Source organism: Aureobasidium pullulans (assembly GCF_000721785.1).
Source record: "Aureobasidium pullulans EXF-150 unplaced genomic scaffold scaffold_4, whole genome shotgun sequence".
Lineage (NCBI taxonomy): Eukaryota > Fungi > Ascomycota > Dothideomycetes > Dothideales > Saccotheciaceae > Aureobasidium > Aureobasidium pullulans.
Window position 1 is genome coordinate 1,001,724 of NW_021941024.1, and position 27,182 is coordinate 1,028,905.

The following is a 27,182-nucleotide window of genomic DNA, read 5'->3' on the forward strand; positions in this document are numbered from 1 at the left end:
TTAGCTCGGCCTTGACGTGCTTGTCTAAAACGTCACTGGGGAAATCGCGCTAAACGTCATCATCACTAAATGTGCAACTCTTATGCAGCTCGTGGAGCAATCAAGCTTGTGCAGGCTACTCGAGTATGTTACCACTACCTACTCACTCAATGTGCTTGGTCTTTGCTCCTGTCTATGCACCTATTTCTATACTGAGATCGTCCTGGCGTCTCCTGTTGTAATTAAGAAACAAAATCGCTCAACGCTTGCATTACTAAACAGGTGGTATCTTAAAAGTAAACTTGATCCATGAAACATCCTTCCTTCGCCTTCGCTAGACAGCCATAATCGTCCATAGAAAGACCTCGCTCGTTCAATATGGCAAGAAGTCAGGGGGTATATCCTCAGAAGAACTTGTTGCTCGGATCATCAGGCATCTAACACGCTGTTAGTTACGATAATAGCTTGTCAGATAGCAAGCACCACATGCCTCGAATCCAGATAGTTCTCGCTTGATTGTCTCAGCCATCATCTCCATCTTCCTACGCTGGATGTGAAGAACACTAAGCCGTTGTGTGCTGCTGACCGTGGTGGATGCCTTTGATCCGACAGATGTGCCGAGCATAGTATCAGCCCGATCCGCACCATTCGAGTCTTCGGAAGGGTACCGCGCATCATCCGGTGCTTCTGCTGTCACTTTGAGCTCGCGCTTTCTCCCCGGCGGTACACCGCCCTCGAGTACCAGGAGTAGTTTGGGTTGCAAGTATTTGACGATCAAATTTCGGTTGTCGAACTCGACAGTCAGCGTTTCAAGAGCATTGGGTCGAATGACACGTTTCGGAGCTTCGTTTGGACCGCCCTGGCTATACTGTGGTTCGAATCTCTCGCTGTCTTTGCGTTCTAGGTGTTCCTTCCAAGATATTGATACTAAGGCAACTTGGTCACGGAGTTCCTTCATATTGGCTGGTAGGGTGTATGCCATTAACGATCCGTTTGGCGTCATGATACTGCGGAAAATAAGCACACATGCAGAACGAAGCGTCACTCAAGATGACTTACAACCAACGAACGAAGACCTTGTGGTCGACATTCTCCGTCAGGAGTTTGTTGAGAGCTCGCACGTTCAGCATATCGTGGATGGCCTTTTAAATTGACGCTCTGATGACTGGAATGTCAGCACGTTGTCGGTTATCCCCAAAGGCGTCCTGAAGCAGATGGAAGTAAGAGATTGGCGTGCGTGACGTAGGAAATAGTATGGCGACAGAGCAGCCTCCTTGGATAAGGTGGGTCCCGAGTGAATTGATACAAAATACATACCGTTTGAGATTCGCAGGTGACAAGTGATAGATTTAGGTGAAAAGGTAGGAGATGATAGACGACGTTGGGCCGAATTCAGACGGGGAATTGACGAGCAAGTAACCAAGGGACGCCAGGAGCATGTCGGAGCAGGAGTGGTTCAGTTGTTGAGGTTGAGCAGAGAATTCGGTAGAGGAAAGATTGATAACGAGAGTGACAAACAGCAGATAGAGGGTGGATGGCAGGCTGGCAGCCGATATACGAAGTTACGACGAGCGTCGGGCTGCCGACGTCAGGGCCGTGCACTTGTCCTTGAGTCTCCATCAGAGCAGCGTCGCAACATCTCCGCGAGCTTCATAAACATCGACTGTACACGCTCAACAGTCGCAGAATGGCAGACTTGACATGCACACTCGCCGGTAGCACAGGCTTGGTTGTGAGTGCTGTCCCTCGTCGACAACAGAAGACAGGCCAGACAAGTCAATGCATCAGTATGAAGAGCTGCTAAACCGTGTCCCAAGGGCGCCAACATCTTGTCCGTCCTATCGTCGCATCCTGGAGTCTCGCATCTCTACGCCTTTGCCCGTAAAGACCCCCCTATCAACGCTGCCAAAGTCCACCCGCTCGTCTCGTCCGATTCTTCGACGTGGGCCTCGCTCTATCCAAACGCCTCGTCCATCTTCTTCTCTGCTCTTGGAACCACCCGTGGCGCTGCCGGTAGCGTAGAGAACCAACGCAAGATTGACTATGACCTGAATCTCGAACTCGCCAAAGCTGCCAAAGAGAAGGGTGCCACAACCTACGTCCTGATCAGTTCGGGCGGTGCCAACCACACAAGCTTTCTCGCATACCCAAAGATGAAGGGCGAACTTGAAGAGGCCGTAAAAGCTCTTGGCTTCGAACACACCGTCATCTTACGTCCAGGCTTGATCGTCGGCACGAGAGAAGATTCAAGGCCCCCGGAGTTTGCTATTCGCAAGATTGCTGCCTGGGCTGGCAAGATCAGCGAGCCATGGCTCAAGGACTTCTGGGCCCAAGATGCCGACATTATCGCCAAAGCTGCTGTATCCGCCGCCCTGCAGTGTGTAGAGGGCAAGGTCCAGCGAAATGTCTGGTTGCTCAGTCAGGGTGACATCGTTCGTCTGGGCAAGACTGAGTGGAACCGTACTTGATTCTTCTAGAGAAACGGGGCCTTTGAAGCAAAACTACATTCATGGAGAAGTAGTTACACCAAACACCTAACATGCTTTCCCCCCAACCCTTCAACTATGATTTTGCACCTGAACTGAATCCTCTTTCTAGCATGCGTCGCCTAATAGTCCAGAGTTGTCTTGATCGTATCGTAGATACCTGTTCATCCGACTGGTCAGTTGTACATGTCCAACACATCATGCCGTCTGCTTACGTGTCACATCCGGAATGTTGAAGCGCTATAGTAGTCAGCGCCACGTTTTGTCAAATGCCATCTTATTCTTCGCTCACCTCGTATATGAGACCCATGTGCGTGCTCCAGCCGCAAACTCTTGCAACAGGTGCTTCCAGGCTCAGGAAGCAACTCTCTTGGATTGTCGCCGCCACCTCAGCTCCCACTCCAGAATTGCTCATACTCTCGTGAACCACGATAGCCTTTCCAGTCCGCTTGACGCTCTCAATGATCGTAGGTCGGTCCCACGGGTAGATGGTCCGCAGGTCAATGAGCTCAACGCTGCAGCCAAAGTCTGCTTCGGCCTTCTCGATAGCGTTTGAGCAAGTGTATAGCGGTGTGCCGTAACTGATGATGCTGATGTCTTTGCCGGGCTTGACGATCTCTGCTTTGCTCAAAGGAATCTCATATGCCTCGGTGGGCACGTATTCGACTGCTGCACGGTACAGAATCTTTGGTTCCATGAACACAACAGGATCGTTGCTTGCTATTGCTGCGAGCAAAAGTCCCTTGGCCTGTGCTGGTCCTCGTGGCATCACTACTCGTAGCCCTGGTATGTGTGTGAAGAGTGATTCGGGAGACTGAGAGTGATATCTGTGATGTGTCAGCATGCCCCGTGTAATCGCTGACTGGAAAAGACTTGCAGTGCACCTGCAAACTAGTTAGTCGCGCGAACATAGTTGACTTGGCATAACATACCATGTCCCACACCACCACAAGGCATGCGAACCACTAAACCTCCACAGCTTTGTGCTTTTGCATTCACACCGGCCCTAAACCTAGCCTTTGCTGCTTCATTGACCAGTTGGTCAAAAGCAGGGTACACATAATCGGCAAACTGAACTTCAGCAACTGGCTTCATGCCCTCGAAAGCAGCTCCGATAGCAAATCCAACGATTCCCTGTTCGGTCAAGGGTGTATTGAAGACTCTATCGTCTCCAAACTCGGATGATAAGTTCATACTATGATACATGCTTAGATCATTCCCACAAAGAAACATGCAGCAATATAGCTACCTGCAGCGAAATACTCCTCCGAAAGCCACATCTTCGCCAAAGAGTAAGACACGAGGATCCGATCGGAGCGCGTGTGAAAGGGCCGAGTTGATGGCTTGGAACAGATTCAACCTTGTTGCAGTACCACCTACATCGGACGATAGTTCGCTGCTGGACAATGCAGATCTCGAGTTGTGGTTAAGCAAGGAAGTGGATTCGAAATCCGTCGGCGTGTTCAGTCGTGCTTGAGGTAACAGAGTCGAGTATAGACGTGACGTTTGACATCCTGTTTTGGAGAGACGACGAGGGCGCATTGTTTTCGACAACATGTTTGCAAGTAGAGTGGAAGAAGATGCGTGCCATCAAGGTACTCGGAGATGTAGACAGGCCCTCGGCCGGCTATAAATGCGGGGTTCAGTACGCCCTACGATACCACCTTCTCCCTTCAATGACCTTCACTTCACACTTCAATGATTTCTGGGGTTCCCAGCTCAATGGAAGCGCAACCTTGACTCCCTTGAAATAATGCATCATGCTTTTCGTGATTGATATATTGTTCATTGAGAGCAGAGCCTCCATGTTTTCACACTATCTCTCCTCTCCACTCATAAAGCACTGTGTCTTCTAGTAGCTGATAGCCAATATAGCATATTTGTGCATCCGTGGAGTGCTTGCCATGAGTATGGTTCATAAACTATAGTAGGGGCATTTCTTACCAATTGTAAGAACTTACATGTCACACTTGCTCCTTCCTCACCCTCACGCTTGCTCTAAAACATTGTGCAATACGGACCAAACGTCAAGAGGATTTGAAGTTCTTGTTCATGTCAAAACGAGTCTCCTATTAACCGCGGATATTGATGTTGAAAGCTATGTGTACACCTGTGTAGAACGGAAAGATCGAAACGCCGCTATGCGTAGAGGATCAGTCGTAAGGAAATAATAATCAAACATAATAAATAGAGCCACCTCTTCATCAACTTTTGAACGCTCACTGATTCAACAGAGGAGTGCTGTCACCGCTGCGGCTCTTGACAGAGTCGCCCTTGTTGCGGAACTTTTTGCCTGCTCGCTTCTTCTTCTTCTTCTTTTTGCTACCTTTCGTGTCGTCGTGACCTCCATCATCGTTGCCAGCGTCATCCTGGTCGTCGTTATGGCCATGCTTGTCGTTTGCGCCATCATTTGTTTCGATGGCTTTCTGATCATCTCCATCAGACGAGCTGTTGGCCTCCAGGACCACCTTTTTCATGCCGCCTACGTCGATGATGTTTTCGGTGATGCTTCCCGATCTTACAGCACGACGGGCCTTGTATTCAGGACGCTCTTCCATTTCTCCAAGCGTGGAGTGAGATGATTCCGAGCCTCTCCTGTCGCGAGAAATGGGACGAGAAGTGCTTCCTTTGACGACCAGCTTCTGAGGCAGCTCGGGCTGCTCTTGTTCGGTAGATTCGTGGTTACCATTTTGCTGCTCGTTCTCTTGGGCCTTTGCGTCCGCCTCAAGCTTTGCTGCCGTATGGCTGTCGGCAAACGCGGATGCTTCGCTGGCGGTCATAGGCTTGGGAGACGAAGATGGGTTGGCCTCGATGTGGAATTCAGACTCTTCGTGAATGGAAGACTGGTCATGTTTGGAGCCAGGAGAAATGGTACCATATCCATGAGCGACAGCGTGGGCTCCATCTTTGGCGTCGACACCAGCCGAGTCAACAAGACCGGCACCCTCGCCGCCTTCAGGTCGAGATGAACCACCATTAACAATCGTCTGAGAGGTGTCTGCTTGATGAGAACTGGGTTCTTGTGTTGAGGCCGGAGTGGGTACATGGTTTTCAGGAATGGTGCCGACACCAGGCTTGATCTTGACGGAGGTATACTTGGTGGCCTTTGGACGGCTTGCAACGTTGCTTGGGCCGAGATGCTTCAGGTGCTGGCGCAAGTCGGCAGTGTTTGATCGGATAGGCAAGGGTCTGTTCTTGTCGCTGCTTGTGCTACTGCGTCTGCGCAAGAGAAGAGTCGCCTCGCGAGAGCCTGTGAGCGAAGACTTGCGACTCTGACTGCTTGCATCCTTGGGACCAAGCAGGTGGGTTCGCTCATCAACATCGGTCTCGTCATCGGTGGCAGGAGCATCAACAACGTGATTACCCCTGGTGTATCTAGTGCGCGGAGCCGGTGCGATGCGTCTTATCGCCTTGTGCACATCGACAAACACATCGGACTCGTCAATGATTTCCCTGTAAACACGTCAGTAGGTGATAGAGGCGGCGAAATGAAGAGGTCACGACTTACTCTCCGATGAGTTCTTCGATAACATCTTCCAGAGTCAAGACACCAAGAGCACCCTTGTCCTGACCAGGGAAGTCCGAGACAAGGACCATGTGAGACTTGCCTTCCTGGAAGAAGTTGACAATGTCCAAACAGCTGGTCTCGGGCTTAGTCTCTGGGAGAGTAGCAAGAGCGAAGTCGCGAACGCGCAGGCAGTCTTCAGGATCGTAGGTGATGAGGATCTTGACGAGCAGCATGCCGATAAAGTTGCGAGTGTTGTCCGGGGCATAAATTGGAATTCTAGAGTATCCTTGAGACAAAATCGTGTCCATCATCTTCTCGTCCAGGACCGTGTCAGCCGACATGGTAAAGACATCACCCATGGGGGTCATGATGTCGCCAACAGCCTTGTCCTTGAGATCGAGAACGGCACTGATGATGGTGACTTCGTCTTCGTTCAGACGATCTGAAGGAGTGGTACCTAGAGTCTTGTGGAGAGTGACGAGCGTCTTGAGGCCTGCCTTCTTGTAGACAGTGCCGTGGTCTTCGCCGAGCAACCAATCTAGCAGCTTGGCTGTGGGCCAGGCCACTGGGGCCATGATCCACATGAGACCCAGAACGAGGGGAGACATGGCGGCGCCAATGGGGAGACCGAAACGAACGCAGATAGATTGGGGAACAACCTCACCGAAGATGACTGAAGCTTGTTAGTTTCTCGACAGTCGTGTACAGCGCTGGCAGACATACCAATCAGGACGGTACTGCTCAGCACAGCAGGCCAACCACCACCCAGCGAACGGTCCAGGACGATGGGCAGAGTCTCGTTGGTGATGACATTGCTGAGTAGCAGAGTGACCAGGACCCAATGCTTGCCCTTCTTCAGCAGCCTCAGAACCTTGGCCGCACTCTTCTTCTCGCTTCCTTCACCCGAAGTTGCAATGACCTGCAAGTAGATCTCATCTTGACCCATGAGAGCAATCGTCAGGCCAGCGAAGACTCCACCCAGGAGCACCAGGGCAATGGCAACGCTCAAGTAGATCCATAGCTGAGGGTCATCAGGCGACTTTGGATCGGGCTCCTCGCGTCTGTAGATGGGCGAGTCGGAGGTTGTGAACAGTGGAGCGGCGTACGACAGAGGCAGGTTGATGAGCGAGGCACCGAGGAGCTTGATGATCGAAAAGGCCGCCGGTGTCACGACGCCTGCACGTCTCGGCCCACGAGCTGTTGGGATGCCATGCGCCAGAGACATCGAGAGCTGCTGACAAGCAAGGAATTGTTGACCGCGAGAATGCTTCAAAGATCCTTTTGCTCGTGCGGCCCAGCAAAAGACGAAGTTGCGCTATTTCTCCAGCGCCAAGACTTTGCATATTATGACGCTGCTTCCTTCGACTGAATCGTGAATCACTGCCGCTCCGCCACGAGTCAGTTAGCAGTCCACTGCGTCTGTCAAACCATTAAAGAAAGCACAAGGCCTCCAACACTACCTGTCCATCTCGCATCCCTCCAGCCACCGGAGACTTTGCTTCGTCATAGCCACGGTAACGTACAAGAGTTGCTCATCCGAGAAGTCGGCCACCCGAGACTTGATAGGTACCCCCGAATTTACCACTTTCTCCACAAGCACTCAACTCGAGCTTCGACATCTACGGCGTGCTGTTGGCTGTTTGAATTTGCAGGTATGAGATTGGGAGCTCTGGAGTGCTTGATGTACTGTCTCTCTCAGGACGGGTACATTTCTGCATGACAAGGCTCGCACACTTGAATATCTTCGCGGACTACCTACCCACTTCATCTCTTATCTTTCGACGTGAGCATACATGATACTGTTGTCCCAGAGATAGACAGCCGGAAGGCCTTCCCCCAAGGTCTATGTGCTAAGTCATCAAGATCAGACTCTTGAGCGTTTCACTGATTATGGTCGTGACAGGCGCCACCATCAAGCGACAACACACCTGAACAGTGCTGTCTCCAAGAACTGTCAATAGTCAGGACAGTGAGCTAACATCTATGTCTGAGGAGCTGATCCACCTCATCGCAGACCAAGACTTTACTAACCAACACATTCGATGGGTAACATGACCAACCGTCGCTCGCAATTCCTCCCCCACGTCTGTGTCAGGCACAGGTCATCTGCTTGCTATATAAACTACCGCCCACAGACGCCATATCCAGCCAAGAACAGCCTAAGACCCTTCGTTCCGGGAATCTCAATGTTCGTTTATCCTGTATCAGCGTGGAACGGTCTGCCGTACGCGCGTGACCGGTAGGCGGTGGACTAGTGGCGCTGCCTTTACAATTCCGACCCGGCTATAGGCGGTAGATAGGCGACTCTCAGCCTAAAGCCATTCGGTTTACGCACATTATTTGTCCGGAGGCTTGAGATCACCACGCTGTGAAGGTGCGCATCACTGCCAAACTGTCGAGTAAGTATGGCGACAGACAATGCAAGGGAGACAAGCACACAGTGCACGTTGATGGAACAAGATGAAGCCCTCGGCCCCGAAAGCAGCGGCCCGAGTCTGATCCTATCGGAGTAGCAGCCGATCTTGCCCTAACCCGCGATATGTTTGCGATCGCAAGTGCTGAAGCCTGTTCTCGCCATTCTTCCTCAAACGCGCACGGGTTCTGAAGGAAGGGTCTCCTGGACAAGCGTGCAAAGACACGAGAAACCTTCAATCAATACAGTACCTAGTGGCAATGTGAGAGACGTTTGCTTGTTGCGTAAATAAGCTCACCGAGTCGAGCTGCTGACCGGAGTCGCAACAGGTCCAGGGACGGAAACTACCCCTCATGCCATTAATAGCTAACGGAGGGTGTACGGAGCAGAGACTGTAAAAAACGATAAATGAGAGCTTCTAGCAAGTCACGAAGTGTAGATTCCCGGCCAAGAGGAACACAGCGGTGTTCTTGCCGGCAGTAATAATCACAGCTTCAGATTTCCATCGGCGTTCGACACACCCCGGCTTCAAAGGGTTTGACAACACCAAGCATTTTCTTCTCCAAAGCTACCCGCACACCGGGAAGAGTCATGAGGATGATATTGCGGAGCAGACCGGGTTGCGCATCTGCCTGTTCGAGAAGTGGACAACCGAGTCTTGGATTGATGATTTGCAAGCAGCCCAACTTCCTCAGACATGTGATTCTCATCTCTTTCGCCAACTCACGGCGTGTCTAGAATGCTGGCCTCTTTCCGTTCTTCAATAAATAGAGGCCAGCCTTTGAAGAGGGTCTAGCCTGCGATATGACGAGTCAAGACACGATCAAGCAGGCGCAGTCGGATTTCCTTCTTGGCCCTTCGTACCTGTAAGAAAGGCCGCTTTACAGACCGCCGCAAAGGGACCGGTAAGAAACACAGACTTTTCTGGCGTTTAAAACCTTGCTACATTTTTCGTGGGCCCGCTCTCAGCAAGCCAAACCCAAGCCTACCATGAGGCCGTGAAGAGAGTCACAGCCACGAGCGCAAGCACGTGGTTTTCCTCGCCGACAGACTTGTGGCTCCAACGGCGTCTGCGACTTGCCAACAACAGTCTTATCGACTGCCAATACAGACCAAAGACAAGCAAAGTCGCACCCAACAGTTACATTTATAGACGATGGGCCTCGGATCACAGCACTTGAATGCATTATGGGCGGGAGGACAAGATCTGACTGCTCAGATCACAGTCATCAGCGAGGAACGGGGTATCGAGTCATGTACAACGGAAGTAAGGGTCCTGGGCGTGTTCTCAAAGCTGCAGGAGACACCAAGCACATGTCCCGCCAACCAAGCTGCATGCAAGAACCCCCTAAAATAATAATGTTGATCGGTTCTCTCTCAGATTCTGGAAGATGCCTAGTCCGGCCAACACTTCTAGCGCCAGATGAAGAGACGCGTTTGTCAAGAAGCGAACGGTGTAACAAAGCAAAGGCGGCGTGACCAGCCAACGCACGATTTGTGAATGAAACAAAGCCATTTGCGGCAGTCAATGGGCCAGCAAATGGGTCATCGGTCAGAGCAGACCCCAGAATGAGCTTTGAGAGATGGTCTGGAGGAAGAGAGCTGTGACCTGATCCCGAACAGGCGTGCCGGTACAAGTTTCCGAATGAACCGAGGGGCGTACGTTGTTTTTTTGCTTCGAAAGCCCGAAGTGCCAGCGATTGCACCTTGCGGGGCTAGCTCAGCGCCAGGTTGATCTAGTGGGAGCCACGAAAAGGTGAGAGTCTCTTGACGACGGCGCGCGGGAGATTGTTAAGTACTGCGACCCGCCGGCCTCCCACCTTTTGTCCGCTGCCAGATGCTTCATCGCCCCCATAACGCGCCCACGTAGACAATCCCCGCACCGTAACTGGAATCGATACAATTGCAACAGGCTGCCGTCGCTCTTTACAATCGAACTCACGCCTTTCTAGATGCTGTCGCAGAAATCAACTGCGATACACATCCATCCGGCCCTTTTTACATCCGGACTACTCCTGTTCTGCCGATCCGTCTGACGCAACATCGACCGCAAACAGAGCGCCCCAACCAAGAGTCGCCAAACTCTTACATGTCCCTTGGATCCCTATCCAGTCTCACTCTACCCACAACCAGCAGCATTTGCTGCTTCATATCGCCGCCATGCCTTTCCGACCCCAACATTCGTTAGTCATGATTGACGTCGACAAAATGCATACCATCGACACCCGCTCAGTAGAGGACCTCTTTGGAATGTGGTCAGGTATTTTTGCAGCCAATCCTTGCTCAGTCGATCACTGTTGCTAACATGGTTCGCTCCTTCCGCAGTTTTTAACAAGATCTCAGACGCAATGGAGGACGGCAAGCGCCTAGAGAATCTCAGCTGGCGTCTTTGGAATCGCGAAACGTTTGTGTGTTCCCGCATGCCGCGTGCTCGGAAGAACATTCCTCTGCCCGCCCTGTCGAGTAGCGTGTCGTCGTCGGACGAGTCGGACGAAGAAGACGTGTCGTCATTGCTGCCTTCTCCCATGGTGAGACCCGAGTTGAGAAGGAGCGAATCGTCTGAGCACCGCAACCGGGGACGCCAACAAAACCACATCACGCCCATCGACCTCGAGAAGATGGTCATCTCCATCAAGGAAAAGAAGAGCCTCGAACCTCTGTCCGCGTTGTCCATGCCTTCGCCTGCACTGCCCAGCCCGCCGCCTTCCGACGACCATCAGACCCCTACCGCGACAAAACCAACCCCATCTGCACCTGCACCCGCATTACTACCCGAACGCACCGTCGCCACTCCCATCCCTACCATTGCCGCCCCCAGCCATCTGGAACCCTCGACATCGACCGTCAGCAGCACCGATTCCCAGGCCATTGCGTCGTCGTCTGAAAGTTCATCCACCGAGATGAGCACCCACAACATTGTCAGAGGCTTCAGACCCGAAGTGCCATCATCATACCGCTCACAAACAAATCTCGCCGCGACGCAGCCGACGCCCATCCTCAAAACTTCGCCTCAATACCATCCGAGCCGTCTCAACCGCCCGAAAAAGGGCGCGACCTTCACTCTCGGTGCCTCCTCCGGCGAAGAAGAAAGCTCTCTTGATAGCCACATGGGACACAACAGCGTAGGCTCGTTATCTACCGGACTGCCGCACCCGCCCAAGAAACATGCTTCTTTCAGGGATATCATCCAAGACAGAGCCATCACTGACAGCCCTGTGTTCGAAGAGTCGGATGATGAGGACGACGATGATGCATTCGAAAGTGTCATCGAAGAGGACGAAGACTCTTCTGACTGGGAAGACGACGAAGTTGGTGAGAGCGGCAACTCGTCGGCCGACGAAAACAAGAGCATGTTCCGCCGTGTCGACTCACAACCCAACTTGACGTCCCGCCGATCTATGCTCACCACCATGATGCACGAACCGGATCGCGCTCGCGCCATGGCAAACGCTGCCTCTCGTTCAACTCCCGCGCTCCGTCGTTCGCGTGCTGCTTCTCCAAATGGTCCCTCTGCCACCCCATCACCTCACAGACGTGATGTCGAGCGCGCTGGTCCCGATTTCACTTCGCACCCCTCGCAACTCTCCCAACAAGCGCAGGATGTCTCTGAAGCCTCTCAACCGCGGCCTATCATCATGACGACCTCAAACACACACCAACCAGCACTCTCGCCAAGAACCACAAGGCGCAATATGCTCTCCACCGAGTTAACAGAGTCGCTGCGTAAAAACCTTCTCTGGGAACGCCAGCACAAAAGCTCGAACAACCTGGCCGCCATGAAACGCAGGCATACTTCTCACGACATTAAGAATCTCAAACAACATCCCGAACCCCAAATGGTCATGTCGGTCAAGGAGAATGATAAGAAGAAATTCTCCAACGAATACTTTAACCAGGGACTCCAGGAATACCACGCTAAAGGCTGGTAAAACTACCACCTTCTGTTCATGCTCACTTCATCCGATTTTGCTACTGCATTTTAGCGACACGCATTGTTTTCTTCTCTCCTTTTTTTCTGCATCAGCGAGCAGGCATCGCGTCGGTGTTTTGATATTATTTTTTCATGGGACTACGGCATCATTCTCTGGCCACTGGCAACAGAAAAGAATTGTTTTTCGATACCAACGTGCGGTTTACTCTATTTGTCTTTTACTTGCTTTACGATGCTCGATCTTCAGTCTCTCATGTCCACAGCGCCTGCATTGCTCTCGGCCCGAATGATGTCGGAGGATGTTGCAGGCGTTAACCAAATGAGTGCTGAATACCAATCATTACTGTACGATATATACATATGTTCCCCCTTCTTGAAGGAAGGGCCGATGGGCCGATGAAATCCAAAAACACGATAGAAATGCAAACAACATCCCGTCCTTGTGATCACGATTGTGGTGCCGTCTCGTCAACACTTCTGGGAGCTGTGTCAGACACGAAGCAGTGCGACTCCGACCAGAGTACCTTTCACCGCTTCTTCTACTTCGCCTATGAATAGAGTAAATGCAGGTTTCGATTGCAGATTTATTCGGTGTTCGGACCCAGTAATCGCTGCATCGCATGTGCAACAACACAAATCATTCAAAGCAAGCTCTCCATTCTCGTCAACCATGTGGATGCGGATTCAAGACTAGAGCTGGAGAGAGTTGCAATGACGTGTGCTGTAATCGTACTAGATCTCTAAAAGCCTGAGTTTAACGGCTCGTTCTTTTTTTTTGCCAATGGTTCATCATCGCAGTTGCCCCATGTGTCTGTAAAGCAGGGCGGAATCATCGGAACGAGTCTCAACCATGTCGTCGTGTCGTTGTGATACCTCGGTCTTTCTCATACTCGACTCCTGTGGAAGGATCGCAAACGGGTAAAAAGTGATCGTTGAGTTCAGCCACGTCCCACATCCCATATAGGGCGGAGGTGGTCGCTATGCTGCAACCTGTATTGGAAATCTATTCATGTAGATTGCCTTTCCAAGCTGGTGCGGAAAGTAGGATAGGTAGTAAACAAACGATTTGATTCGTTCAAACCACATCTCGCTCATGACTCATGAAAGATCAAACAATGACAACATTTTCGGCTCGTCATCACATGTGAGAATTGAGTGAGCTGTGTTCACATACTTTCGACATCAAATTCTCTCCAAGCTGTGCGAAAGATTCCAGGCGCATTTTACAGAGCGGAATACGTGCCCGGGTTTGTAAAGCACATCACTTACCGAATAATCACGAGCACAATTCCTGTGCCCGAGATTCAAGAGCAGAGAATGGCGACCGAACGTCCTTCGGCTGCGGTGCAAGGGGGTCACGAAACGGGTGAGCTTGATTCGGACCTTTATGTGCTGGCACTCAACCGAAGTATGCCATCACTTTCATGATCATCTGCTCACGGCTTTGCAGATGTGGGCGACACGACTTCGCTGGCTGCTGCGGGACCTCCTCAGACTGGGGTAAGTGCTACTTTGCAACCACACGCAACTCAGAAGAAGAAACAAGTCTGTCGATTTCACAATTCGAAGAAGGGTGAGTGGTCTTATTTCCTTCATCTTATCATCCTCGCAAAATTTCGATTGCCAGAATTGGGTTGGAGGGAAATTGAGAAGACCCTTTGAATCGAGAGCATGTAGCTCTAAGCAAAGAAAGCACCTTGCTACTTCTAATCTGTACACGCTTTTCATGAACACATACACAAATCGTAGCTGGCCGGCAACATTCAATTTTTCTATTGCCCAGAACGCACACGGTGTACCAGAGTGTCAATGACTCACTAAACATTGAGTAGGTTGCAAGGCTGGCACGAACTGTCCCTTTGTTCATGCAGACTCGTCGGTACCGAAAATACTGGAAACCAAACCTCGGGCTGCCAAACCGAAACCAGAACGTGGAGATGGACGTGAGATTGCTATCCCCAGTCGCCAACACGAACTATCAGTGGATAGATCCAAAGTGGTCTCTCGACCTGTCCCTAAGACAGAACGAGAAGATCCAAGAGTGTTCCAGTTGGGTCAACTTCGTCGTCGTTTTGCTCCAACCGAAGAGGCTCTACGGGATGCGACACTTCTGAAGTTGAAGCTAGCCCCAAGCGATCCTGACTTCCCTTTCGATCTCCCGTTCTTAGACTGCTCGCTTACTATACCGTTGTCATACCCAAAAGACAAGCCGAGTCTGCGCATAACAAACCAAGAGATGCCTCGCGGATTCCAACTCAATGTCGAACGCGGCTTTGACCAGATCATTTCAGAATCACCAAATGCGACGCTTCTTGGAATTTTTAACCGCCTTGACAAGCAACTGGAAACCTTGCTCTCTGGAGAGAAAGCAGATACGGTGAAGATCATACGCAACGCACCAAGTTCTGAGCCACAAGAGCAGACTCGGCTGGGAACTAAGACATCTGAACTGCAGCCGGTTGCGAACGCTCGTCGTTCAGAGCCTACCCCATCGTTTACCAGCGAGCAAAAGTCGCAAGCCGAGAAAAGGCGTCAAGCTGACATCAGGCAACTTGTTGCTAGACTCGGCCGCTTACCAGGCTTCGTCCAATCCTCCGACGATGTTTCATTCACCATTCCCTTCCAACCTACTAAGAAGACAGCATTACCGGAAGCTTTGCGGAATCAAAAGTCCATTCGCTTGGTTGTGCCGCAACTTTACAATCTACACACCCCACGCATCGAGGTCAATGGCAACAACGATCCTGCAGCAAGAGCCCTTGAACAAGCGTTCCAAGAAAGAGTGAAGAGCGAGACCGGTCTCAATCTACTCGCTCATATCAACTTTCTTACTCAGCACGCACATACTATGTCTACTCCCAAGGAGGCAGGCCCCTTGCCCGAAGGTCAATCGAAGTCTGTCGAGGCGGTCAGGGCAGAACTCGTGGTGCCCGTTCCGACTCAGGTCTCTGGTGTGCCTGTAAGCGAGAACTCTGACAAACCGCACATTCAGGTCATTCCCAGGCCACCAGAATGGAACAACGACGGACCGAAGGGAACGGACGGCCCTGATGGCTGGAGCAGTGATGACTCTTATTCTTACGATAGTGGAGATGAGACAGAAGGGGAGTCTTCTGATAAGCCAGAGCAACAGCCTGCCCCAACTTCAGGGCTTGCAGAACGTGGCATAATGCTATCATTTCCTAATCTGGAGTTGTACGGCTGTGAACTCTTGGAGCTTGTCTCTCTTAGCATCACTGTCAAGTGCGAGCGTTGCAAGGATTTGCTTGACGTTCAGCGCCTAAGAAACAACATCAAGGGTGACGTGACTGGTATGCGAGACGAAATCTGCAAGAAGTGCGCAAACAATCTCGCAGTTGGTATGGAACTTTTGAGTCGAGACGGTTTCTTTGAAAATGGCTGACAGTAACAGGCTTCCGTGCCGATCTCATCCACCAGAACTCTGTAAGGGCTGGTTATCTCGATTTGGACGGCTGCACTGTGGTCGATATGCTTCCAAGGCAAGCGTATACCTTGCAAGAGCTATGGAATAATAAACTGATAATTCTACAGTAACTTCATCCCAACATGCTCCGAATGTTCGACATCGTACCCGGCACCAGGTGTAGTTGGTGTCCGTGGAGATTCGATCCTGTCTATTTGTAGAGAATGCCATCGAAAGATGAGTTTTCGCATCCCAGAAACCAAATTCTTGCACGTTAGCGCTGCCGCGGGTATGTGATATCTTTTCAGACTCTTGAGGGTCGTAGCTAATCGGTACAAGTCCGAGCAAGTCGTGCGCCTGCCCGAAGAAAGATCAAGGAGAATTTGGGTATAGTCGCTGGGCAAGAGCTTCCAAGACGTGGTCGTTGTACCCACTACGCAAAGTCGTATCGATGGTTCAGGTGTGTCTCGCAGACATGAATGTTGTACAGAACGCTGACAGCCAACACAGATTCTCATGCTGTAGCAAAGTCTACGCTTGCGACGTAGGCTAAATGGGCCGTTTTGTCAGGGGCACTACTGACTGTTTTGCAGAGATGTCACGATGAGAAAGAGTCTCATCCGAATGAGCATGCAAATCGAATGATTTGTGGTTACTGTTCCAGAGAACAAAACTACGCCCCCGAGACCTGCCATTTCTGTAGGGCTAGCATGGTTGCCAGAAGAGGTCACGGATTCTGGGAGGTACGTGTTCTACTCTATTCCAAAGTCCATTCCAGCATATGCTAACTAATTTGCTCCAGGGAGGCAAAGGTAAGACAAATTGTTCCATCACTTTATCCGGTTTTCCCTCCGTTCCCTCGTCAATCTTCCCCTATCACTCGAGTCTCGATAGACCATATCCGGCGGTCTTTGATGGCAATGACGTTTCCTTGGTCCCGGCGGATTCCATGCACCCCCGCGAGCTCCAGCTTTCCCCGCGCACCGGCGTGAAAGCCTAATCGCGGTACCTAGGTATCCTCGACACGAGGCTTCTAGTGCCGTCCTTGGGCTCTTTCGGATTCTGGACCTGCAGCAGTTTACCGTTGCGACTGTGACAAACGCTAAAAAGACAGTTGATCATGGGGGCTGACGTATGACCAGGTACCCGGGACAAGACCCGTATGAGCAGAAAAGGCAAGTACAATCAACCCTCGTCCCTCTGCTTGGCGATATCAGAAAGCCTCTTTGCGCGTGACTTGACAGATCGCTGACGATTGTTCGATTCTTCAGACCCTCGCAAGTACAAGCGCAGACCAGGCACCAAGGTTGGCGGTAGTTAGACTCGAGGTATAAGATCAGCGCTCAGCTCGAGCGTGTGACTTCGTACTCGCGTTCTACACCGTACTCAACCCAAGTAGAGACTGGCTGACTGCAGTAGCGAGCCTGACTGCCTCGGCTCAAGGAAGGTATGAAGCCTTGATGAGACTTCTCCCCAGGCACTCAAGATGGAAGACAAGATGGTAAGAACGTAGGCGACATCAAATACCGACCGCTCTCGCATTATGTAAACATACGTTCAGCGTATTTGTAGGAGAGTCCTTTCTCCGAAACCCCACTCGTCGCCTCAGTTTTGCTAAACTACAACCCTTGACGCCCCCCTCTCTTTGTGCCATTGGGAGATGAATGACAACAACCATGCCACCCGCATTGCAACTCACTATGGATAATATATCCAATTAGTCTCAAACACCAAAAGTGTGTGCAAACATGACATAACAGAAAAAACACATACTTAAAGTCATGGAACCTGCTCGTTTACGTTCGTGGGGTAACCCTGTCTCCGTCTTCTTCCTAGCCCAGTACAAATACTCGTAAGTCGTTGTGCTCTGTATCTTTGGTGAGCATTGAGATAACACATCGAGACTCTCTTGGCTCTCGGTAAGGTGCAGGTGTTTCTCTACCCTTGAATGCTCCTCACTTTTCCATCATTAGACCTTCAAGTGCCAGTCAGCAATCATTATAATATCGTCCATTTCTCTCGTCCATCTGTTCTGTTACAAGATGTGCACCTCTCTGTGCGACTTGTTCCTATCCGGTATGTTCTCAATGCCTCTGAACCTTACCCTGATCCTCTTCCTCCTCTTTCTCCCCTTCCAACCAAATCTCGTGTCCATCACCATCCTTGACAAACAAACCAGCCATGGCACCAATTGTCGCGAAACCAGCCATACACCACCAAGACAGTCCAACCACACCCTTTCGAAGCCCCACTCCATAGAGGTAACTCAATACCAGAGGACCGATGGTGCGAGCGGCTGAGCTCGCACTTTGACCTAGTCCGTGTACACTGCCCAACACTGAAGGATGGGGACATGCATTGTTGATCAGAATCGCTGTTGCTGGCAATGCAAAAGTCCTTGCTGTTACTTGAATGCAGAGGACAATGACGATTGATACCCAGAGTAAAGGCCCAGAAGCTGCGGCGGGTGAGGTGGACGTTGTGGGTACGAGTGAAAGAAACGGCACGAGGAAGTAAGCCAGAGGGAAAAAACAGAGTGACAGCCGGAAGGAAGTGACGGTGCCTAAGCGGAAGGATATTTTTGGGTAAAGTAGGAGTTGTAGGGATATACCAACAACGCCTAGTATGGCTAATGCTGTACCAATTTTTGCTGGTGGTAGAGCCAGACCACCCGTCCAGCTGATTGGTGGATGTGGTTTGTAGTTCGGTGGTACCCCAAGACTTGAATTTGGATTCGTTCCGTTGTTCGTCTGTTCATGAGGGACATATCTCGGGGTTGACAAGAAGACAAACCAAAGACTGTTGAAGGTGCCTACATGGCCGGCTAGCAGAAAGTGCGCAGTGAAGGTGAAAAGCACATTAGCCGTCCATATACGAGAAAAGGGTAGTTTTCTTCCGATTTTGGATAACTTGGGTGTTGGCGGTTCATCGGTTGGTGATTGCATTTCCATGGTCGAGGGATCCATCTCGTCACTTGACAGGGCCTGATAGTCTTGACTGATGTCCGACCGAAAGATCGTTCGTGTAAGCCAACGGCCAATGCGTAGACCTAGGTCTGGCTTATCTTTCAATGCCTCGTGGGACTAAACTGTGTTAATGTCAAATCACGCTGAACGTGCGGAGTAAAGGCCTCACCTCTTCGAGCCCCAAGAGTAGCACCATCGCTGAAAGAAAGAGGAAACCAGCACTGACCATGTTTGGTAGTGCGTATGGCCACTGTTTTAACCATGCTACCGACCCAAACAGCGAAGGATAGCTTCCTGCAGGATTAGCCAGTAGACCACCAAGTATTGGTCCTACGACGAGGGAATATGTCAGCAAGTCGTTGGTAAAACATAAACTATCTTTGAAGGCCTACCAACGATGACACCGACGTTGAAGGTCATTGGCAGAAGGAGAAAAGCCCTCGACTGATATTTCTTGTCGCGAATGATCTCGGAAATCATCTATCATTGCGATTAGCATCAAACGCTGACCATAACCTGTTGACGACATACCGTACGCATCACACCAATATTACCGTTGAGTGCTGTGTTATGTCAGTAAGGCGTCTTCCACATGGATTCTTGGGGAGCACCATCGAGAGGAGAGGGCAAGCAAGCCACAATGCTGCCTCACGTCGCAGTACGACCAACAACACAGAGACTGGGATTTCCAGGGCTACAGCTAAATCTCTCCAGACTTGCTTGTGTATTCGACGGCATGGAAGAATTACTCACCTCCACCAAGAGCCCTCCATAATAGTGCAACCGCGAAACTATTGCTAAAACCAAAACCCAAGGCGCCAATTCCAGTACCCAGGAGTCCTACAAGGATGACTCTTTTGCGACCCATCTGTTCCCAGTCGGCCATTCTGCCCCAGATCAATGCAGTGCAGAACTGAGCGCCCGTGAACGCAGCCTGAAGCATACCTGCCTGGTAAGATATAGTGCTGTCTGGAGCAGAAGGGGAGAACGAGCGAAGTTGATAGAACATGTAGGATTGTAGCGAAGTTTGTGTCAAGGGTTCAGAAAGACGAGCCAGTGTGAGAATGAGCAGTTGATCTTTTCTGGGCAAACTTGCCCATGAAACAGGTTTGGACTTTTCGGAGACCTGAGTCATAGATTGTGCCTGAAGCAGTCGTTCTTCTTCTTCCACAGGCAGCACTTCCAGACGAGCAGCACTTGGTGGTGCATACATAGAAGGCTCGGCGACGTCCTGGTCGGAGTCATGTCCTTTTAGCAAACCCGTTGAGGGCATTTGATCTGCCGACATGCGGGGCATTGCTGACCGTCAAATTGGCGGGTCAGTCGAGTATGCTAAAGTAGAAAGAGCCGGCCCTGGATAGGTGAATGGATGGAGTAACTATGGAAACTGGTGCCGCAAGGAAACAAAGCAGATAAGGCGGGCGGAAAAGCAAACCTAGGTTAATTCGGGTACACGTCGTCACGTGCGTTTAGCTGGACAAAATGCGAGATGCTAAGGACAGCCTCAATTGAAAGAGGCTCGATTGATTCTACTACAAAATGCCATGTAATGGATTCCAAGCTGATGGAGTCGTTATGGCGGTTGAAGAAGAAGTGGCTGAAGAAGAAAGTGGCTGGTGAAGAAAGTGGTGCGCAAAACCTGCACTACTCATCTGTGTTCTTGAAGACCCTAGGCCTTGTTAGTGGAACGTCTTCGGCGGGTCTTGGGTTTGGAGAGGTTGACGAACAATTTCGATTCATAGTAGTCGAGGAGCTAGTACGTGTCAGTAGGTGGCGCGTAATGAATGGATGAAGAGGCAAGAGGAAATACCTTGTTGGGGCACTTTGATCTGCATTGAAGAGCAGTGTGCTGAGTTCTGCTGCCATTGTTCCATAGCAGGTAGATCATCAAGTTACCCTTGTGTTCACCTTCCTCGGACATCTCGATTGCATCGACGCTTTGGACATGGTGTTCCCAAGAGCCTTCAGGCAGAGTGGCCGTCTTCTCCTCGGCGGCTTCTTCTGTCTTGGGAGCCTTGCGGCCGCGTCTCTTTGTTGATGAGGAAGAAACTTCAGGAGTATCTTGTGAAGTGGCAGCAGTCGACTTTCTCTTGGTGCCCTTCTTTGCGGGTGTTTTGGGCTGCGGCTTGCCTCCAATGCTGTCCCAGTAGGCCTGAAGGATGTCCATAGCACCCTCACTAAGATGAGTTAGTCACTGAGCGGTGGCAGAGATTAGTGAAGAGGGCTAGACAACGTACAGATTCTCTTCCGGCTCCCAAGTGCGATCGTCGGGGTTCTCGTAGCCCATCCATTTGACCTCATATAGAGTAGTCTTGCCTTGACCAGGAGCATGGCTCAAGATCTTCTCCACGACGTACTCGTCCGAGTTGTCCTCGTCTTCATCGTCTTGTGCTTCGGCGTCACCATTCTTGATGTCGGTCATAGGCTCGCCGTCAATGGCATCCTCTTGGGCGGGCTTGGCTTTTGACTTTGCTGCCGACTTCTTGGGTGCCGGCTTCTTTGGCGGTAGAACGTCGTCGTCAGCGGAAAAAGGGCTAGATCTCTCATCGTCCGAGATTGCGGCTGTAGCAGGTGATTAGTTGGGAGGATTGGGCGCAGAAGGATGTGGAGTGTAATACGAGGCATGATGGTCAAGTAATTGGAGATGTTCGGTGGATGCGACAGTGTTGAGACGAGTTGCGACAAATGCGACGGGAGTTGTTGACAATTAAAGACAAGGTCGACGCGAAGCTTGCGCAAGAAGAACGCGTCCGAAGATGCGGAGGAAGGAGCGAACCCTCAGGCTTTGGAAGCTGGTAGCAGTGCTAAGCACTCACTCGACGCGCACAGACCACGTGCGGAGCGTCGGAGGTGAATGGAAAGTGAGGAAGGCACGAAAGTCTGAAAGCCAAGCGGCAGCAAGCAGAGCAAGCAAGCATCCGGTCGACAAACACGCTGCTCGACTGAACAACCACGACACTTCACTTGCTCCTTCTCCATTTGTCCAGCACCCTCTCCGGCCTTCACTCTCCTCCGACAAGGCTCCCTAGGAGCAACATCCGCCCGTCATGGCCATGCGTATGTCGACTGTCCAAATAATTTAATTGCGCCCATCGCTGACATGCTTCCTAGAACTTGATATGTCCAACGGTACTACCCACTCACTCCAACCATGACCCCGTCCGAACTCGCAAGACTGACATAGTATCCTTCCCTCCAGCCCAGGTCGCCAAAGACGAGAACGGCCGCCCCTTCATCATCGTAAGAGACCAGGGAAAGAAGAAGAGACAACACGGAAACGACGCTGTCAAGTCACACATCCTCGCCGCAAAGACCGTCGCCGGTATCGTACGTACCTCTCTTGGTCCCCGTGGTCTCGACAAAATCCTCATCTCTCCTGATGGCGACATTACCGTCACCAACGACGGCGCTACCATCCTGTCCCAGGTATCTAGCTACTCCCTATCCTACCTTCCAACCATCCCTCTAATCCGCCATACCCTAACAGATGGAAATCTCCAACCACGTCGCCAAATTGCTCGTCTCCCTTTCTCAATCACAAGACTCGGAGATCGGTGATGGTACTACTGGTGTCGTTGTCCTGGCTGGCGCTCTGCTTGAGCAGGCCGCCGACCTGATTGACAAGGGTATCCACCCCATTCGTATCGCAGACGGCTACGATGCTGCTTGCGAGGTCGCCGTCGGCCGCCTGGACGAGATTTCAGACACCATGCCCTTCGACAAGAACAACACCGAGAACCTTTTCAAGGTCGCAAAGACCAGTCTGGGAAGCAAGATTGTCAGCAAATCGCACGACCAATTCGCTCAAATTGCCGTTGATGCAGTCATGAGCGTCGCTGATCTCGAGCGTCGCGATGTCGACTTCGAGCTGATCAAGGTTGATGGAAAGGTTGGAGGTAGTCTCGAGGATACCCTGCTTGTCAAGGGCGTTATTGTCGACAAGGACTTCTCACACCCTCAGATGCCCTCGGAGGTCAAGGACGCCAAATTGGCCATTCTCACATGCGCCTTCGAGCCCCCAAAGCCCAAGACCAAGCACAAGCTTGACATCACATCCGTTGAAGAGTTCAAGCGTCTGCAAAACTACGAGAGCGAGAAGTTCGCCGAGATGATTCAACAGATCAAGGACACCGGTGCCAACGTTGTCATCTGCCAGTGGGGCTTCGACGATGAGGCCAACCATCTCCTGCTCACCAACAAGCTCCCCGCTGTACGATGGGTTGGCGGTCCCGAGATCGAGTTGATTGCCATTGCCACAAACGGAAGAATAGTACCGAGATTCGAGGATCTCAGTGCCGACAAGCTGGGAACCGCCGGCATCGTGAGAGAAATGAGCTTTGGTACCACCAGAGAGAAGATGCTCGTCATCGAGGAGTGCGCAAACAGCAGAGCCGTCACCGTCTTTGTGCGTGGTAGCAACAAGATGATCATCGACGAGGCCAAGCGCTCGTTGCACGATGCCCTTTGCGTCGTCCGCAACCTGGTTCGCGACAACAGAATCGTCTACGGTGGCGGTGCCGCAGAGATCGCCTGTTCGTTAGCAGTCGAGGACGCCGCCGTCAAGTCTCCTGGTCTTGAGCAATACGCCATGCGCGCATTCGCAGACGCCCTTGACAGTGTCCCCATGGCTCTTGCCGAGAACTCTGGTCTCAGCCCCATCGAGACTCTGGCTTCGATCAAGAGTAGACAGGCCAAGGAGGGCAACTCAAGATTGGGCGTCGACTGCATGCAAACCGGAAGCAATGGTGAGTCGCTATCAAATTGTCATGATATGCACGCAATGACTAACTTGTTCACAGACATGAGAGAAAACTTCGTTATCGACCCCCTGATCTCCAAGAGACAACAACTTCTGTTGGCCACACAGCTCTGCCGTATGGTCCTCAAGGTCAACAACGTCATCATCGCCGGAAGCGACGAGAACGACTTCTAGAGTGCCTGATTCTGTTTTGCATGAAACATCACAGATGGCGTTGGCAATGAACCCCAAAAGGAAGATCTGACGCAGCGTGGGAAAAAATGTCACGTTGGAATGTAGAATACCACTGTTTAAACGTTGCCTCTACCAAAGGCTTGCCGTAACCTCACTACCCTTAGATTCGAGCGCGTCAGTGGATCGTGTACGTTGATTTGAAGTTGGGCCGGGTTGGAATTGACGAGATGATGTGTTCATTGCAGAGTCATTTTCTATAAACGAAAAGGGGGTATCGAATCGAGATAAGATATATGAAAGAAGCCTTTAGATCACGATGGTCGCGGGGGTATCAACGAAGGAAAGAGAAAACAAAGACACCAAAATGAACCCAGCCCCAATATTTCCCTTCATCACCATTCATTATGTCTTGTATCATATTGTTGTTGCTGTTGAATTGTTGCACTTCTGCCGGGCACACGGTGTTGTTGACTGGGAGCTGCTGTTGCACTTCTACCCGGCATTCCGGGATGGTGAGGTGCGGCGGATGCACTCCTACCTAGCATACCGTATTGCTGACTAGGGGTAGCTGTGGCGCTTCTGCCTGGCATGCCAGGGCGGTAAGGAGCAGCGGACATACTCTTGTCTGGTATTTGATGGCGAGGGTATTGAGGCTGGACACGGTATTCCTCGATCAAGCCATCATATGCCTCGGGAGGAGCTGTAGCGCTACGTTGAGGTGCGGCTGCTACAGAGGGCCTCGCGATCTCCGGAGGACTTGTGAAGCTTCGGTCTGGAGGCATAAACGAGGGTGCGGCGGCGGCAAGTGTGAATGAAGGGTTGAATGCAACATAGCCTCCCGACGCTGCGGATGCCGAACGCTGTTGGGGAGCCTGCTGTTGTGAAGAAGGTTGAGATCGCTGCTCGTAAGGCTCTGGCATGGGGACTATCCTTGATTGCGTCGTCATCTCGAAGCTCTGGGTCTCGGGCTCGGGGGTGTTGCGCGATGCGAAACTCAAGCCACTGCTCATACGGGCCAGTGGAGTGTACGGCAGCTGGAAATTTTGTTGTGGTCTCTGTCGCGGCAGGATGTTGCTTTGGGTATCGTCATAGCCGAAGGAATCCTGGTGCGACGGCATGTCCTCAGGATAAGGGGACATATATCGGGTCGTAGGATGAAGCATTGGCTCTGGTGTCAGAGCTCTTTCATATTCCAAGCTTTCATCCAGTTCATTGTGTCCCCATGTTTCGAGCTGCTGCGGGCCTACAGTAGCGCTTCTATCTGGGTAGGGCCGACCAGTGTGATCGAGTTGACCGTCGAATGATGGCGGCATATGTTTCGAAGCGTAAGATGTCGAGCGGTCGAATGTCGGTCTTGGCTGAGTGTGATAGTGGGCAGAGCTATCGCTGTAGCCCATGTCATTGGCGTTTCCGAGCAAGGAGGCGTCCGAAGCATAAGTGGCACTGGACATGGCCGAGGCTTCAGTGTCGGAGCGGTAGGGCATAATTGGGCGCTTGTCGGCATTGAGGTCAGGCAAAGTGGGTTGGCGGTACATTTCCATTGGCGGTGCTGTGTGAGTGCGAGCTGGAGGGTGTGCGATATTCAGATCGGGTAGGGTAGGCTGGCGTTGCAAGGTTGAAGCAGGAGCAGTGTAAGTGTGCAGAGGCGGCAGAGCAGGGGGGGCTCCAGACAAAGATTCTTGTCGTTGCATGTTGGACAGAAGAGTCGGGCTCGATTTTGTAGTCATTCGAGTATCCTGTCGGACAAGACCGAAATCGCTCTCTCCTCCAAGGTCGGGTGTTTGGGCAGCGACTTGTGGCAGCGTTGGTTTGCGACCGACTTGAGGCCTGCTCGGCAATTGATTTGCTTTCCTGGCTGCTTTGGCCTCGTTCTGTGCGTGCTTGTTTTCCTGCTCTTCCAGTGCTTGCTTGACCTTTTGACCGACGACCTTCTCCAGTCTGCGGTCAATCTTCCTTCTACAGTAGTTGCTCAATCTGCCATCACTCTGAGGTATGTAGTGCCACAAGAAGACCAGGTAGAGCACCACAGCGATGATCAAACATAGAGCGGAGATGACCCAAATGACAAGAGTGAAGAGCATGGTGAAGAGCACAACTGCCTGTTCCCGGTTGCCTTCAGCCAGGGTTTCGACGTTGACCCAGAACTGCTCGAAAGAAGAGCGGTTTTGCGTGGCTGCGTGGTCGCCTGTCGGTATAAGGTCCGCCTGCATGAAAGAATAGAGTGTGATGGCGTTCACCACCTGGCGAGGGCCTTCTGCGAATATGATGCGCACAGCACCCTTGAAGGAGAAGTAGACAAAGAGAGCAACATAGTCGACTCCCTTCTTGCTCTTGGTCAACTCTGCGAAAACGAGAAAGCGTTTCCAGCCATTTGGACGCATCGATTGAAGTGTGACGGCGACTGAGTCCATGTAGCTCTCGGCAACGCTGCCTCTGCGGATTACGCGGATGGCGCGTACCCATTCAAACATACAGAGTACCCAAGAGAACATGATACAAGCGGCGAAGATCCACTTCGAGTACTTCAAGGGAATCGTAGGCTCGATCTGGGAGGACCACTTGTCGTACGCAAGGAGGTTGATGGCAGTGAAAGTATCGGCGCCATACACGGCAACCGCTATCAGGGCCAGAATCCAAAGCCATGCGTAAGAAAAGTATGTGAGAGCGCCAGAAGCGTGGAAGTCAGAAAGTGTCTACGTATTATTGTCATGTTAGCGGGCACGTACACTGAAGCAGTACCAGACCGATAAACTCACTACATAATCCCACTTTTGCGATTCATCCAGGTGACCCTTTTCTCGATCGCCCGAACAACCCATGACGATTTTTGCGCCAGGAACCAAATTTGGGTGTGCAGACGTAGGAGATTAGTCTCAGTCCAGCTGAGAGTGTTGTGATTAGGGGCGGTTGTTTGGCCGTTGATTGCGGCGGCTTCGTTGTGCTGTCTGTTACAGAGGAGCGCGATATCTGCCAGCAGATGTCGTGCGCGTGGTATTGTGAAGAAAAAGAGTGAATAGAAAGGAGTGTCGTTGAAGGAGCGCAAGACCGCGACTCCGTGAATGGCTGGGATGAGTGTTGTAAGGAATGCACAAGGTTCTACAACGGCCAGACCGTTTGTCTTCAGGGTTGCTGGCCTTTGTCGACAGAACAACAAGAGGCTGGTCGCGACAAAGACGTCTTGAATGAGGACTTCGTCAGAGGCGGCTCTCTCCTTTGACTGTAGCACAAAGCGACAAGCAATTGGCGCTTGCGCAAGTGAACGACCGATGTGCTGTGCCGTTGTGCAGTGAGCCAAGGAGGAGAGTTCGAACAAGCGCCCACGAAACAGGCGAGGGGGTCTACTCGTACCAGCCGCGGCACCGTTGTCCACAATCATCTTATCTCTCTGCTCAGTGTTCCAAAGGCTTCTTCTTGGTTTGGCTTTCCTCAGACTGAAACACGAGCCCCTGCACCTTCGCACTGTGATGCAAGCACCGAAATCGGTTTCTGCCCCAGACTCCTGCCCGGAGCAGCGATCTACTCTCCACCCTTCGTCTCCCTTT

General features: G+C 51.5%; 12 protein-coding genes across 12 annotated transcripts; 5 read left to right on the forward strand and 7 right to left on the reverse strand.

Annotated features, from left to right (window-relative positions):
- Positions 1-344: 344 nt before the first annotated feature.
- M438DRAFT_363277 (uncharacterized protein) lies at positions 345-1,347 on the reverse strand. The gene is made up of 2 exons (XM_029907641.1): positions 1,039-1,347; positions 345-986 (listed from the first exon to the last, which is right to left on the reverse strand). The coding sequence occupies exons 1-2, from the start codon at positions 1,107-1,109 to the stop codon at positions 428-430; spliced, it is 630 nt and encodes a 209-aa protein (XP_029763358.1). The 5' UTR covers positions 1,110-1,347; the 3' UTR covers positions 345-427.
- Positions 1,348-1,618: 271 nt separating this feature from the next.
- Positions 1,619-2,447, forward strand: M438DRAFT_314168 (NAD dependent epimerase/dehydratase family protein-like protein; the record flags this gene model as incomplete). The annotated part of the gene is made up of 2 exons (XM_029902594.1): positions 1,619-1,711; positions 1,797-2,447. The coding sequence occupies exons 1-2, from the start codon at positions 1,667-1,669 to the stop codon at positions 2,445-2,447; spliced, it is 696 nt and encodes a 231-aa protein (XP_029763359.1). The 5' UTR covers positions 1,619-1,666.
- Positions 2,448-2,742: 295 nt separating this feature from the next.
- Positions 2,743-4,007, reverse strand: M438DRAFT_372718 (Thiamin diphosphate-binding protein; the record flags this gene model as incomplete). Its single annotated transcript, XM_029908365.1, has 3 exons — positions 2,743-3,292; positions 3,394-3,660; positions 3,715-4,007. 3 exons carry the CDS (start codon positions 4,005-4,007, stop codon positions 2,743-2,745), a joined length of 1,110 nt encoding a protein of 369 aa, XP_029763360.1.
- Positions 4,008-4,684: 677 nt separating this feature from the next.
- On the reverse strand, positions 4,685-7,198 carry M438DRAFT_268649 (DUF21-domain-containing protein; the record flags this gene model as incomplete). Its single annotated transcript, XM_029900271.1, has 3 exons — positions 4,685-5,918; positions 5,974-6,646; positions 6,697-7,198. The coding sequence occupies 3 exons, from the start codon at positions 7,196-7,198 to the stop codon at positions 4,685-4,687; spliced, it is 2,409 nt and encodes an 802-aa protein (XP_029763361.1).
- Positions 7,199-10,222: 3,024 nt separating this feature from the next.
- Positions 10,223-12,755, forward strand: M438DRAFT_292163 (DUF1752-domain-containing protein). Its single transcript, XM_029901771.1, has 2 exons — positions 10,223-10,646; positions 10,712-12,755. The coding sequence occupies exons 1-2, from the start codon at positions 10,547-10,549 to the stop codon at positions 12,313-12,315; spliced, it is 1,704 nt and encodes a 567-aa protein (XP_029763362.1). The 5' UTR covers positions 10,223-10,546; the 3' UTR covers positions 12,316-12,755.
- M438DRAFT_163499 (uncharacterized protein) lies at positions 12,487-12,986 on the reverse strand. The gene has a single exon (XM_029899062.1). The coding sequence runs from the start codon at positions 12,937-12,939 to the stop codon at positions 12,658-12,660; it is 282 nt and encodes a 93-aa protein (XP_029763363.1). The 5' UTR covers positions 12,940-12,986; the 3' UTR covers positions 12,487-12,657.
- Positions 12,987-13,428: 442 nt separating this feature from the next.
- On the forward strand, positions 13,429-17,420 carry M438DRAFT_343552 (uncharacterized protein). The gene is made up of 11 exons (XM_029905009.1): positions 13,429-13,683; positions 13,768-13,890; positions 14,150-15,676; positions 15,730-15,817; positions 15,870-16,030; positions 16,081-16,201; positions 16,252-16,285; positions 16,335-16,484; positions 16,544-16,553; positions 16,884-16,916; positions 17,013-17,420. Exons 1-11 carry the CDS (start codon positions 13,635-13,637, stop codon positions 17,060-17,062), a joined length of 2,346 nt encoding a protein of 781 aa, XP_029763364.1. The 5' UTR covers positions 13,429-13,634; the 3' UTR covers positions 17,063-17,420.
- A 405-nt stretch (positions 17,421-17,825) lies between these two features.
- On the reverse strand, positions 17,826-19,842 carry M438DRAFT_268800 (MFS general substrate transporter; the record flags this gene model as incomplete). The annotated part of the gene is made up of 5 exons (XM_029900286.1): positions 17,826-18,824; positions 18,877-19,037; positions 19,100-19,187; positions 19,239-19,270; positions 19,461-19,842. 5 exons carry the CDS (start codon positions 19,840-19,842, stop codon positions 17,826-17,828), a joined length of 1,662 nt encoding a protein of 553 aa, XP_029763365.1.
- A 432-nt stretch (positions 19,843-20,274) lies between these two features.
- Positions 20,275-21,389, reverse strand: M438DRAFT_403722 (uncharacterized protein). The gene is made up of 5 exons (XM_029909670.1): positions 21,326-21,389; positions 20,945-21,269; positions 20,518-20,884; positions 20,435-20,460; positions 20,275-20,376 (listed from the first exon to the last, which is right to left on the reverse strand). Exons 1-5 carry the CDS (start codon positions 21,330-21,332, stop codon positions 20,352-20,354), a joined length of 750 nt encoding a protein of 249 aa, XP_029763366.1. The 5' UTR covers positions 21,333-21,389; the 3' UTR covers positions 20,275-20,351.
- M438DRAFT_163634 (uncharacterized protein) lies at positions 21,323-21,858 on the forward strand. Its single transcript, XM_029899064.1, has 2 exons — positions 21,323-21,764; positions 21,819-21,858. The coding sequence occupies exon 1, from the start codon at positions 21,464-21,466 to the stop codon at positions 21,734-21,736; it is 273 nt and encodes a 90-aa protein (XP_029763367.1). The 5' UTR covers positions 21,323-21,463; the 3' UTR covers positions 21,737-21,764; positions 21,819-21,858.
- On the forward strand, positions 21,755-23,640 carry M438DRAFT_332974 (uncharacterized protein; the record flags this gene model as incomplete). The annotated part of the gene is made up of 5 exons (XM_029903560.1): positions 21,755-21,764; positions 21,819-21,836; positions 21,907-22,133; positions 22,195-23,452; positions 23,507-23,640. 5 exons carry the CDS (start codon positions 21,755-21,757, stop codon positions 23,638-23,640), a joined length of 1,647 nt encoding a protein of 548 aa, XP_029763368.1.
- A 515-nt stretch (positions 23,641-24,155) lies between these two features.
- On the reverse strand, positions 24,156-26,524 carry M438DRAFT_292173 (uncharacterized protein; the record flags this gene model as incomplete). Its single annotated transcript, XM_029901772.1, has 2 exons — positions 26,397-26,524; positions 24,156-26,333 (listed from the first exon to the last, which is right to left on the reverse strand). Coding segments are annotated over exons 1-2 (2,241 nt in total), but the record flags the coding sequence as incomplete, so codon positions are not given.
- Positions 26,525-27,182: the final 658 nt, after the last annotated feature.

What these genes read in the sequence shown, in the direction of transcription:
- M438DRAFT_363277 (XM_029907641.1), bottom strand. Translation starts at nt 1,109, where the DNA reads ATGCTGAACGTGCGAGCTCTCAACAAACTCCTGACGGAGAATGTCGAC. An exon ending in AAGGTCTTCGTTCGTTGGTT is followed by an intron (nt 987 to 1,038) that starts GTAAGTCATCTT and finishes TATTTTCCGCAG; the next exon opens with TATCATGACGCCAAACGGAT.
- M438DRAFT_292163 (XM_029901771.1), top strand. Translation starts at nt 10,547, where the DNA reads ATGCCTTTCCGACCCCAACATTCGTTAGTCATGATTGACGTCGACAAA. An exon ending in CCTCTTTGGAATGTGGTCAG is followed by an intron (nt 10,647 to 10,711) that starts GTATTTTTGCAG and finishes CTCCTTCCGCAG; the next exon opens with TTTTTAACAAGATCTCAGAC.
- M438DRAFT_163499 (XM_029899062.1), bottom strand. Translation starts at nt 12,939, where the DNA reads ATGCGATGCAGCGATTACTGGGTCCGAACACCGAATAAATCTGCAATC.
- M438DRAFT_343552 (XM_029905009.1), top strand. Translation starts at nt 13,635, where the DNA reads ATGGCGACCGAACGTCCTTCGGCTGCGGTGCAAGGGGGTCACGAAACG. An exon ending in GTGGTCGATATGCTTCCAAG is followed by an intron (nt 15,818 to 15,869) that starts GCAAGCGTATAC and finishes ATAATTCTACAG; the next exon opens with TAACTTCATCCCAACATGCT. An exon ending in AAGTCGTATCGATGGTTCAG is followed by an intron (nt 16,202 to 16,251) that starts GTGTGTCTCGCA and finishes CAGCCAACACAG; the next exon opens with ATTCTCATGCTGTAGCAAAG.
- M438DRAFT_403722 (XM_029909670.1), bottom strand. An exon ending in GATCAAAGTGCCCCAACAAG is followed by an intron (nt 20,461 to 20,517) that starts GTATTTCCTCTT and finishes GACACGTACTAG; the next exon opens with CTCCTCGACTACTATGAATC. An exon ending in GACTACTATGAATCGAAATT is followed by an intron (nt 20,377 to 20,434) that starts GTTCGTCAACCT and finishes AACAAGGCCTAG; the next exon opens with GGTCTTCAAGAACACAGATG.
- M438DRAFT_163634 (XM_029899064.1), top strand. Translation starts at nt 21,464, where the DNA reads ATGCGGAGGAAGGAGCGAACCCTCAGGCTTTGGAAGCTGGTAGCAGTG.